Source organism: Hordeum vulgare, chromosome 2H (assembly GCF_904849725.1).
Source record: "Hordeum vulgare subsp. vulgare chromosome 2H, MorexV3_pseudomolecules_assembly, whole genome shotgun sequence".
Classification (NCBI taxonomy): domain Eukaryota; kingdom Viridiplantae; phylum Streptophyta; class Magnoliopsida; order Poales; family Poaceae; genus Hordeum; species Hordeum vulgare.
In genome coordinates, this window is record NC_058519.1 from 228,678,548 (window position 1) to 228,691,442 (window position 12,895).

At 48.5% G+C, this 12,895-nt stretch overlaps 1 protein-coding gene across 2 annotated transcripts; it reads left to right on the plus strand.

The window, feature by feature from the left end:
* The first annotated feature begins 3,935 nt into the window (after nt 1-3,935).
* LOC123425949 (protein TPX2) lies at nt 3,936-8,960 on the plus strand. Of its 2 annotated transcripts, none has more exons than XM_045109723.1 (20): nt 3,936-4,342; nt 4,420-4,514; nt 4,628-4,686; nt 4,867-4,973; nt 5,070-5,280; nt 5,375-5,483; nt 5,558-5,674; nt 5,806-5,907; nt 6,454-6,630; nt 6,707-6,769; nt 6,846-6,926; nt 7,003-7,082; nt 7,162-7,240; nt 7,319-7,447; nt 7,543-7,632; nt 7,719-7,838; nt 7,921-8,087; nt 8,190-8,298; nt 8,384-8,443; nt 8,549-8,960. In XM_045109723.1, exons 1-20 carry the CDS (start codon nt 4,159-4,161, stop codon nt 8,726-8,728), a joined length of 2,319 nt encoding a protein of 772 aa, XP_044965658.1. In that variant the 5' UTR covers nt 3,936-4,158; the 3' UTR covers nt 8,729-8,960. The 2 variants fall into 2 exon arrangements, with proteins under 2 accessions (XP_044965658.1, XP_044965659.1); XM_045109724.1 differs by having other exon boundaries at nt 5,073-5,280.
* Nucleotides 8,961-12,895: the final 3,935 nt, after the last annotated feature.

Sequence of the window (12,895 nt, forward strand, 5' to 3'; positions counted from 1 at the left end):
GCAATAGTTAAAACATAGCTTGCTAGTATAGGTACTAGGCAGTGATAAATATGCTCACGTCTACAAAATATCTTAGCACATTGTCGGTTCAAAACTCCTATAAAAGGAGATGTATCCCTGCTGGCTGAAGGCAGGCCATTTCCGTGGAAATTCAGTCAAGCCTCAAGTATACTAGGGCCCTGTTTGGTTTTTATAAGTCAGGTGATTTAAAACCAGTGACTTATAAGTTATAAGTCACGTCAGTTTGGTTGTCATCTGACTTATAAGTCACATTTTCATGTAAAAGTGGGTGACTTATAAGTTTTAAGTTGGGGTGGAGCAACTTATGACTTATAAGTTGGGATGACTTATAAGATGGGTCTGTTTGACAAAATAAGTCATTTTTTACCTTTTCAACTTATAAGTTGGTGACTTATTTAAAACCAAACAGGCCCTAGTATGTGTGTGTTCAGCCAGCTGTGTAGAAACAACATCGATATAGGAGCACTTCAGCTAGTACTCCAACTCACGTATGTGTGTGTCGAACTCGTATACACTAGCGTCCGCTCTTCGTTGAGTAACACGAATGCTAGTCTGCAGTTTGGGCTAACATCAAACCTCTCTCTTTATCTATGCGTGGGCCTGCCTGTCAGTGGGCCCTGCCCCCGCCCATGGCGCACCCGGTGGGCCCCGCCCCCGCCCATGGCGCACCCGACCACGGACCGCCACCTGCGTAGCTGCGCTCCTCCCCGACAGCATCCTCTGCGTTGAGCTGCAAACACGAGCACCACGGTGCCTTCCTCAGCCCCGACGCGCTCGCGTGCCTTCGCAACTCCAAGATCGTCGCGCGCGCCCCGCCGCTCCGTCGCCTTCACAACCTCCCACCCTCCTCCTCCTTGCCCGCCCCCTGTCGCCGGCATAGGCGGCGGGCATCGTACAACACTTAATCGATGGCGGCGCACGGGGTGGCCTGTGGTACCCGCTCCGAAAGAAGCTCGCCGCCGCAAGGGGCGTTGTGTTTCCGTCCCTGCCGCCCATGTTACTGGGTACAGTGGAGGCCTTCCTCGACATCTTCGCTGCACACTTATAGGTCGACCAGGACGGTCGAGTCCCGTGCCGCTGCCGCTGTGGGATGCCTTCATGGCGGCACAGTCAAAGCTGGATGACGTGTGTGAAAGACCAACTGATGTGCCACTCGGCTGATGTCTAGGCTTCGTTAGATCTGTTGCAGCACGCGATGCGACAATGGCGTTGTCGTCATGGCGAAGAACGAAGCTGCATTGCACGAGCGATACCACAACGACGCGACTAGTGGTAACTGTTGGACGACGCATGGTGAGGTAGCAGGAGGTGGCAACCGATGGTGGGGGCGCGTGGAAGGGCTTCGGCGGGGCCGTGTAGGCGGCTGAGGCACGGATGATGGTGGTAGCACAGTGGGCTCGGCGGCTGTGCGGGCCTGGTGCAGGGAGGCGGGAGGCCGGCGGACGAGTTGAGCTCGGGCAGGCAGCGCTCGCTTGCCCGCAGCTGGAGGAGCTGGGCTATGGTGGACCGGCGCAAGCAACTTCGTGCTCGGACGGGAGCTCTCGTAGAGGAAGAGGAGCAGGTGGTGGTGGAGGAACCTGCCGACGACGACCGGTGGGAAGGTTGTGGCGCGCAGCTCCTGCGTGAGGCGAGAGGCCGCGGCCGAGTTGAGCTCTTGCAGGCAGCGCCCGCGCGCCCGCAGCTGGAGGTGCTGGGCCATGGAGGACCGACGCGGGCCGTTCCGCACTCAGATGGGAGCTTGCGTAGAGCGAGATGAGCACATGCTGGCAGAGGAACCTGTCGACGACGACCGACAGGAAGGGCGCGGCGCACGGGTCCTGCATGAGGCGGTGGCGGGATCGCTTCTTGCGCTGCCACCCACCCACGATGAGCCCTCTCCCGGCTGCCACATATCGTGCTTGACCATTCAATTCGTGTTTAGTTGGAAAGGTTACCCAGGCAACTCAACAGAATACGGAGCTCTAAGTTGAGTCAATGAACGTATAATCATCTCTTTGCGTATTCAATGACCGTAACAAACGTATTTTAAAGTTGAATGACTGTATTGTGTTTTGACCTCAGCTGCAATGACTGTTAATGTATTTATATTTTTTTTGTCATATCTTTCCTTAAGAGAGTTCCACAAAGCTAGTGGATCTTTTTCTATCAAATATTTCGACTTTAAGTCCAAATGAAGATGGTACCTTAAGAAACTTAAAGCTGTATATTTGGCTGCCACGAGAATTTCTTCGATGCCTTCAATGAGTGTGATGATGGTGAAACCGAGTTTACGATTTTCAAGGGCTATTTTTGCATCCATAGCACATGTTAAATAGTTACTATCATCTAATTAAAGTTCATGAAATTCATGATACACGACGCCATCTATTTTCCTTTCTGCATGTCGTCTCTCATGTCCTTTTAATAGAGTTCGTGCTGATAACGTGTAAGAATGTAAATGATTAAACGAATGATCGATCGCTTTCATTAATTCAAGAATCACGTTTTTATACAAAGATTTTGGGACGCATTGATCGGGCGTGTGTACAAAGAGGCGTCGTACTACGCTTGGACTCTTGGGGATAGTCGGTACGTAAGAGCATCTTTAGCAGACCCCGTATTTTTGCGATCCGCAAATGTCATTCACAGTTCGACGAAGTGGGGTTTTACGGAACAAAATCTTATGCTGTAGAACAGACCCCGTATATGAAACTGCATAATTAAAAAAAAAAGCTTTCACGAGAGAAATTGCAACCACATTCATTCATAGTTTATCACATACTACATGATCATACATACTACATTCTATTCCGCACAACTACTAGAGGGGTTAGAGCTAAGCTAACCCTACCGGAGTTCACCGGAGCTAATAACTACCCTAAGCAGTACGCAAAAATTGAGCTCACCGGAGCTCGTGTGGTAGTAGATGTGACAACGCTCAGTCGTCTCGTCACAGGAGGAGAGCTCGACGTAGATGCGCTCTTGTGCAGTGGCTTCGCGGCACCACTCCCCCACCTTGTCGCCGAAGGCAAGGGTAGACGCGACACCCTGCTCGTAGAGCACAGTGTCGATCTCCTCATCCCTCTGGCGGCGCTGTCGGTCCTCTTCCACCTCTCACGCACTGCGCGCTAGCATCGCGGGCAAAAGGCTGTCCGCCTCCGCCGGGGGGAGGAAGTCCTTCGGTCCGATGCCGCCCCCGACACGTCGCTCCGGCCCCGCCTCGGCCTCCGGCTCCATCTTCATCGACGGGAGCTCCTCTAGCTCCCTCTTCACCGGGAGGGGGAGGAGCGCGAGCGCGAGCTCGCGCCTCGGAGGAGCTGCCGGAGAAGAGGCGGCCGCGCGCGCGATCGTACTCCTTTGTCTCGCGACGGAGGAGCGACGACGACGGCGTTAGGCCCCACTGCATGTACCAGCGGGTGGCGCGCTTCCGCGCGACGTCGGATCTGACACGACGAGCCCTCTTGGGGTCGTCGTTGCCATGACCACCGGAATTGGCCATCTTCGACGGTGAAGGCGTGCCGCGGCGGATCTGAGGCGCCGGCGGTGAGGTGTGGGGATTTTTCGCGGCAACGGAAGGATAGGGTTTGGACCCGTATTCAGCGCCTGAAACAATAGATATAGTGATCGAGGGGTCGCGTTTATGGGACACCGAAAAAAATTACAGATCAGACCCCGTTTATAGTATCTATTCTGATAGTAAAACGGTCTAAACCCGTATAACCGATGAAATTTTTATAGTTCTAACGATTATACGGATGTGCTAGAAATGGTCTAAGAGATCCTTCGAAAGGATCCTAACCCGTCTGACCATTAATCTGAGTGGCGCTCCCAGCGGCGCCCCAAAAATAGCCGTTGGGCACGCAGCGCCGAGATAGATCTCTCTCCACAGCGCCCACCCACCCCAGTCCTCTCCTCCGTTAAGACTTTGTTGTCCCCTTTGGCAATCGGCGAACACTTCAAATCTCCCCGACCGTTGGGCTCAACGTTCTTCTCCATCCCACCTCCCCTCGATCCACCCGATCCCCTTGCCTTGCCTTTCCTTCTTCTCCCCGCTTCCAATCTAAACCATACATCACACACCACCACATCCGAAGAGAGAAACACAGAGAGAGGAAAACCCTATCTCGCGCGCTCCTAACCCTAGAATTCCGCCCTTCCATGGCGGCGGAGACCAAACCCTCCTCCGGGACGGAGGAGGCGGCGGCGGCCGTGCAGTTCCAGGTGGATGAGGCGTACGAGTACCGCGCGCCCAAGTACTTCGACTTCGTCGTCGACGAGACGGAGGACGACATCCGCGCCGCCGAGCGCTGGTTCCAGGCCGGCGCCAGCCACGCGCCCTCGCGTAGGCACCCTGCCCTCCCCGCGGCTTCTCTCCCGGAAATTTTCCCTGACCTGTCCCTCTCTCCTTCTTGCGCGCAGCGTTCGCTCCGAGGATCAAGGAGTCGAGAGCGGAGGTCAAGATCGACGCACTCTGCGATTTCGCGGACGCGGAGGACCCGGCTCCATCTCCAAAGGTAACGAAAATGGAAGGAGAATGCCTCGATTTTGCTCTGATTTATATTGGGTCGGGTTTTTTTTGTGTTCCCCCTTCTCATCATCCGATTTGTGTCGGTGTTTGCGGCCGTAGAACCAAGCCATGGAGGAGGCAGCAGTCAACCTCACAAATCAGGCAGGGGATGTCGCTGGGTAAGCGCTGGGGTGATTCTGTTTCTTCTAGAATTTAAATACCACTCGTTGTGATTGCCAGATAATTGTCTTCTGTGACACCAGGAAAAAAAAATCCCTATTTGGACCTCGTATTTCTCCTTGTGTGTTTGGCATACTTGCCCTCATACCATGTTTGCCTGACTTGATTCATTTGGTCAGCACGCCTGCTTGTCCTGACGCCATGTCAGAGTCGCCGCCAACAGAAGACAAGGAGGAGTCACCCAAGCCTTTCGAGTTTCCCGTGTCCAAAGATTTGGCTGCAAAATGTGAGTCACTAACTAGTACTAGTATTTTTTGGACGAATGCCGGCTGGCAAATGATTTGATTCCTCAATTCTGATATCGACATTGCTGTGGTTTTAGCAGCAGATGTTGGGTCTATCACGCCTAATATTCAGAGGCCGCCTCCACCTGCCGAAGTTACCACTGCTAGGACCACTCGTGCCAAGTCAACAGTGAAGGCTGAAGCGTGCACTCCCAAAGTGCAGGGGAGCTCATCCACTCGCTCAAAGACCGTGCAACCGTCTAATCTGAAGCAGTCCTCGCTGGCATTAAAGAAGAAGAGTGTGATCAAGTAGGAGAAATATATGCTGACTCGTAGCTATTGATACCCTTGTTCAAATTTTGAGGTGGTTGGCTTAATGATGTTCTGGGTTGTTTGTTCTTAGGGGGGCTCGAGATGCGGTGACCGGAAAGGCAGACGCTGCTGCAAATGATATTAGGCAAGAAAATCAGGCTGTGAAGAGGCAAAAACTAGATGATGGAAGTACAAGACAGGTATAGCAGGAACTTGTATTAATGGTAGAACTTATCCATGGTACTGTGAACTTATAAATCGCTGTGATGACCAGATATTGAACGTCAAGTCCCGGGTGCTGCCTCACAAAGGAAGCGGTAGTTTAGCAGGAAACACCGAGGTGATACTGTCTTCCATGAGGCACCGCCATGACGATGCCCACTCTCTCAAGGTGGCGACATCTTCTGGCTCTAAACAATGTTCATTTTGATGCGTAGTGGGAGAGATATGAAACTGAGGTGTAATGTGATTTTTATTATTTTGTGAACTTGTACTTACTGTAATTGTTGCCCTTTTTTTCAGGAAGTGACAGTGACTCCATATATTTCGGCAGCTGAAATGGTCAAGAAGTTCGAGTCAGGGACCAGAGATTTGGGCAGCCACTACAGCAGATCAATCTCTAATGTAAGTTTAAGTATTCCTTGCATAATGTTTGTTATTCATGGTACATGATAGCAGTTCAGAGTTTCTTAAAAAATTCATTACCTTTATCATCAATCTGTGAAAATATGTGATGATGAAAACGGTATTAATAGTTAACTTTTGATAAAGGGAATATATTAATAGTTGACTAGGAGCTTACATCCATATTGCAGTTTGTATGCTCATGGTGAATTGCTGTTGTTTAATTCATATTGCGGATCAATGTATAATGTAAGTTTAAGTATTCCTTTCGCCATACTGTGTCGGTGTAAGTTGCTTAAGTTTCGTTATTCTTGGCTCATGATAGCAGTTCAGAGTTTGATAAAAAAAAGGTCATACCTTCATCAATCTGTGAATATTTGATATTGCAGCTTGTATGGTGAATCCATATTGCAGCTTGTATGGTGAATTGCTGTTTTTTAATTTATTTTTCTTGGTGTCATGATATGGATATCTCCACTAGCAATCCAGAGTTTGATGAATTGCCTGCATTTATTAGATCATAATACTTTTGGATTCGCAATACAGGAGGATGCAGCAACTGCCTCACAGAGAAGGCCCAAACTTATGCTAACAAGGCCCAAGGAACCTGAGTTTCAGACTACCCACAGGGTCCGAGCAGTCCGAATGAAAAGCTCTTCAGAACTAGAGGAAGAAATGCTGGCCAAGATTCCAAAGTTCAGAGCACGTCCATTTAACAAAAAAGTAATAAATTTTCCTACGTCTCTGTTTAACTAAATTAATTGCACCCGCCTAACTAATTTCTTGCTTCTGCTTTTAGATAGCTGAAGCTCCTTCTTTCCCTCCTCTTGCAAGGACAGCTCCACAGCTCCCCGAATTCAATGTACGTATTTGACTGTCATAACAAATTCACTAAGTGATCGTCTGCTAATTAGGTCCTGCCTTTGCATTGACTACAGGAGTTTCACCTTAAAACGATGGAAAGAGCATCTCGACATGCTGACACATGTTCAGAAGCTTCTTCTGTGGGAACTTTGCGGGTAAGCATAATAGCACCTGGTTGCCATGTTATGATATTGATTGTGGCAGTTACTGAAAGTTAAATACATCTTGTAGAGTCAGGGTAGCAAGCCACTTAAACAGACTGAAGCTAAACCCCCACAACTTGAGACAGCACTGCGTGCAAGGCCATCAAGGTACATACATTGAGGAAACAATGATCACTTTTACTGTGCTGCAACCTTTTATGTCCGACTCTAACATGAGCTTTAACAGGGTGAAAAGTTCTCAGGAATTGGAACTAGAAGAATTGGAGAAAGCCCCCAAGTTCAAGGCCAAGCCACTGAACAAAAGGGTATTGTACATTTCAAGCTTCTATACATTCCACCATATAATGCTTGGGAACAACTAGTCTGAACATCATTTCATGCAGATTCTTGAGAGCAAGGGCGATATTGGTGTTTTTGTCCACCCGAAGCCCCAGGCAACAGAGCCCAAGGAGTTCCATTTTCGTACTGACGACCGCTTGGGACCTCCTGCAGTTGCGGATCTTCTCGATAAGGTGTGTGCTAATCTTCAGAGAACTAACAAAGTGAACCAAACAGTGTTGTCAGCAACCTTCTCACCTTTTTAAATCTATCGTCCTTTTTTTTGCAGCTTTCTCTGTACTCGGAATCTTCTTCCTATCATGACAAGAAAGATATGCCGAGACTGACGATACCCAACCCTTTCAATTTACATACAGATGTATGTAAAATGTGTTTATACTTTACGACATTAACGTTCTTGCCGATCTTTGCTGTGAATAACACTGTACCCATGTATGTTTACAGGAAAGAGGGCATGACAAGGAGAGGCAACTAGAGGCGCAACTGTTGCAGAAGAAGCTAGAGGAAGAGAAGGCCCGGAAATTCAAGGCTAATCCATATCCTTACACCACAGACTATCCAGTGGTACGTGCAAACGGATAGATATATGCTGAACATATATCCTGGTTGCAGGCAGGCCATCTTTTAACCCACACTTTCCACTCAGGTGCCACCAAAGCCTGAAGCGAAACCATGCACGAGGCCAGAAGGTTTTCAGCTGGAGAGCTTGGCGAGACATGAAGTGGAGCAGCAAAGGCTAATGGAAGAAAGAGAGAGGATGGCGAGGGAAGAGGCTCAGAGGAGAATTGTCAGGGCACAGCCGATAATGAAAGAGTAAGTAGAATATGATATGCAATATCTTGTCATACGCATGACGTCTTGATTTATGATTTATCTGCTGTCTGGGAGAAAGGCTAACTTGTAATTTGGTTGCAGGGATCCTATTCCTCTTCCACAGAAGGAGCGGAAGCCTCTTACTGAAGTGCAACTGTTTGAACTGCATGTTGATGAGAGGGCGGTTCAAAGATCAGAATTCGATAACAAGGTCAGTGGTTTTGCCTGCTTTTGCTCCTCTGAAATTATTAGATTTGTAGGAAGGAGGTTTTACGGAGCATTTCATTGTGATGCAGATGAAGGAGAAGGAGATCGCTTACAAGAGGGCGCGAGAGGAAAACGAATTTGCACAGAAGGTATGTGTACATGCGACGCATCCCTGCATCAGTCTTTTTTCTCTTGTGGTTCTACTTCTACCATGTCGACTAACCAACCGATGTGTATGTAATCTGCGTGTGAAGATCGAGGAAGAGAAAGCGCTAAAGCAGCTGAGGAGGACCTTGGTGCCACAAGCACGGCCCCTCCCAAAGTTTGACAGGCCGTTCCGCCCACAAAGGTCGATGAAGCAGGTGACCAGGCCCAAGTCGCCACAGCTTCAGGTGAATGAAAGAGGGGCGAGAAGGCACCCTTTCATGAGATAGATGATCTCAGTCTCCAGCTGGTTGTACCTCTTCTCTTTTTCTCTGACGTCCCCTATCAGTATTTGTTGTCATTCTTTCTGATCGTTATACCCAGAGTTCCGTGGTAGTAGTATAGTCAGTCAACACAGCTGACTCTGTGGATCTGAGATTGGGCCATTACGGATTGCTGATTGATTGATGTTATTATGTGTATATTAATTCCAGTTTATGCATTTTGTGCATTATTTGACAACTTGCAGTGCCGCTTAATTATGCGCTCCCCATTTGATGTTTCACTGTACATGCCGCAAAGAAAAGGATGTTTGTGCATGTCTATTTGCTGCAAAACCCGTGTGTAGTATCAAAAACTCTATTATATGAGACCATCATTAGCCTCTCGAGGTAGGCGACCGCGGCCAGAAGTTTTTTTTAGTTTTACCGGCAAAACAGCAGGGGGGTCATCTTTCGCCGTTGTATAGCCTCTTAGGGTGTGTTTGGTTGAAGGGATAGGCTAGGGTGGTTGTGGGTATCCCCAACCAGGTGGCTGGGGATAGCCTTTTTTTTGTTTGATTGGAAGGGTAGGGTTATCCCTTTTTTTTGTTTGGTTGGGAGGATGGAATCCTGCCGCGTCGGCCTCCTCCTGCGCCGGCCGCGCCGGCCGCATCCACCCGCGCCGGCCGCGCCGGCCGCCTCCCCCCGCGCCGGCTGCCTCCCCCGTGCAGGCCGCCTCCTCCCGTGCCGGCCGCGCCGGCCGCCTCCCGCACCCTGCCGCGTCGGCCGCCCCAGAGTGGTTGCCACCGCCCGCCCGTTTTTGACGGTTGGCCACATCCCTTTTTTTTTGGAGAATATTCTCAGCATCTTGTTGACTACCCTTCTCGTCCCAGATCCAAACGCATGGCAATCACAGAAAAAAGTGGTTATCCCTGTCTCTGGGTACTACGAGCTCCTTCGCGTGCAGTTGAGGTGGTTTTTTGGAGCATATATGAATTCTAGGTGAGCTATTTATTTGGTCATTTTTGTGCGCTGTGTTTGGCAAAGTGGGCGTGCCCGATCCTTGTTTCTTTGGCAGGTTCGGTTGCTTCATGACGCACCGAGGAATCGATGATCTTGCTGTTTGGTCTGATGCACCGTCCACCATCGTCCTTCGTCTTTGCGGTGCTGATTTTTGCTCGTTTGATTTGTGTGTGTAGAGTAGTTTGTTCTCTTGTTGATTTATTCATGCGTCGTGTTTTTGTGCGTGTCTTCTTGCTTAATAGAATTTGTGTGTTGGAAACGAAGACCGAGACAGGTAAGTTGTGTCCTGGAATTGTGGATGGATAGTGAAAGGATTGGTGTGTGTGGCTTGTCCTCACGGACATGTCATGGGGAGGCTCCATTCGAGCTCGTGGGCATAGCGCCTTGAGAAACCAAGTACACAAACAAGGCCCACACCGTTGGTTCTGTGATCGTACATTTTGAATAGTTTGGTCGGCGGTATCAAATGACAAGACAGGGACAATGAGGGCCGGCTAGGGCAAAGGATTAAGTGAGTCAGAAGCAATGCATCACGTGAGAGGTCGGGTAGGCTACCTGGTAATTCCGAGCAACCTCACACTCAGAGACATGCCCGCGTAATGCATACGGCCACCGATTTGTAGATCGTCGGTGTCAAATCAGGAAGCTATTTGTATATGTGATGTGTAATAGTCAGATTTGTTTGCTGATGCAGAACGGGTTCTCGTCGACTTGGGATTTTATGAGAGACGAGTTGTTGTTGTTGTTGTTTGTTCTTTTTAATTCTAGATAATGTATTTCTTAGCTTTTAAGCTCTGTAATTATCTTGTTGGCATGGTCACAACAGGAGATCCACTTGATGGCTCATGGGAAGACGTGTAAGGGTGAAGCCCATAGTGCCGACACGTATGCACAGGAATACAATTGATTTTTGTTGTTGCTTTTTATAGATGAATGAATAATGTTGACAAAAGGGGAAGTGAACTAGACATGACGACCACCATCTAATGTTGTCGACATTTTGGCCAGATTATGAGCCTCTTATTACACGAATGTCGTTCATGGCACAATCACATGCCAAAAAAAGATCATCAAGCTTTTATCTCCTTCAAGATCATACAATGAACGCGTGAGTTTTCGGCCGCATGAAGCTCTCTGATGACTCTCAAACAGTTAGATGAGACTTTGAGCTTCTCCATGCGCATCTCCTCATCGAGCGAGAGAACTTCTCGGCACGCCATCACCTCCAGGGTATCTGCATCTATTATCCTATCAAATATCATAGCTGATGCACCTATAAAACTCCCTAGACATCTTGACAGACAACAATAATTTCCTCGCGGTTGCTTGCTTTCGTGATGGCCGCATCCACGTTGATCTTACAAAACCCCTCATGTGGAGGAATCCATCTTCCTACTTCTGTTCTTGCACTTGCTATAGCCTTGTTCGCTATGCTCATCCCCTTGATCTCCTCCAAATATCATTTGATAAATAAGTGAGTAGACAAAGTGCTTTGATATTCCTATTCATGAATTACTTTGCGGTGAGCATACCAAATCGCTCACAAGGTAAAAACTGACATCATCAACTTCACGTGGAACTTGGTTTCTCCAAACTTGTTTCTTCAAACCTGTTGCTTTAAGAGCTTATAGGTTGTTGGATTTTTCCAATACGATATCTAAGTTCAACCAATAAAAATGGAGATGAAATCATAGTTATGTCATCAAAGATGCGGTCTTGGCCATGGAGGAGCCTATGGGTTTTGGTCGTATCGGTTGTATGGGTTGTTTACTCGGCTTGCACGTGCATGCTATGTTGCCGGTCGTACAACCGTGTTTGCTCCAACTACATCATTATGCTATGCGATAGTATGTGGAACAAACATCATACCATGTCATACCATTGGAGGATGTTCAGTTCCTACATGACTATCAATAATCAACAAACAAGGTGAAAGGATCGGTATGGTCGACTATAGGGGTTTTATCCTTTAAAACAAATTAGGCTCAATAATAAAGTATGTTGTCTAGATATGCAACTAAGGGGACAACCTATATGACAAGCAACACAAGAACAAATGCAAGCAAGGGTAAACAAGAAATAAACTCTTGCACAAAGTAAAGGAATAAGATAATCGCAAGTGTGTTGGGGAACGTTGCATGGAAAACAAAAAAATTCCTACAAACACCCAAGATCTATCTATGGAGATGCATAGCAATGAGAGGGGAGAGTGTATCTACGTATCCTCTTAGACCGTTACACATAAACGTATATAATGCGGTTGATGTAGTTGTACTTTTCATGATTCAATCGCGATCAAATCGAATCCAGCGTCGAACGGACAACACCTCTCCGTTAAGCACATGTGCGGCTCGGTGACATCTCTGCCCCCTCGATCCAGTTAGCGAGGGTGGAGTAGTATATGTGATATCAACCAACACAATGGTATGGTGGAGATGGTGGTGGTGAAGTGCGAGCAAGGCTTCGCCAAGCGCCTATGGAACTACGAACGAGGAAGAACGGAGAGACGGGTGGCCGCATGGTGTGGGGTTTTGTGCGTCCAACCCTTGAGCCTCCTCCTCACTAAATATAGGGGTGTTGGAGAGTTGGGGGCGCAACCCTAGACCCTCCTCCAAGGAGGGGAGGCAGCCAATGGGGGAGGAGAGCTCTCCAAGCCAAGTGGAGGGCCCTCCCCCTTAGGGTTTCCCTTCCCCTAGGCGCATGGGCCTTAGGGGGCCGGTGCGTCTGGCCCAATAAGTCGAGGGTGCCCCTACCGCCCATTCATGACCTAGGTGCTGTAGGTACCTTTCCGGACTCCTCCGGAACCCTCTGGAACCTTCTCGAACCTTCCAGAAGCTTCTCGATACAATACCGGCAAAACCCGAAACTTTTTGGTTAGCCAAAATATGACTTCTATATAAATCTTTACCCCCGGACCATTCCGGAGCTCTAGTGATGTTCGGGATATCATACAGGACTCTGAGCAACATTTCGTCACCAACGTGAATATCTCAATACTACTCTAGCATCATCGAACGTTAAGCGTGCAGACTCTATGGGTTCGAGAATCGGATGGACATAACCGAGACAGCTCTTCGATCAATAACCAATAGCGGGACCTGGATGCCCATATCGGTTCCCACATATTCCTTGAAGATAATTATCAGTCGAACCATGATGTCAAGGACTCAGTCA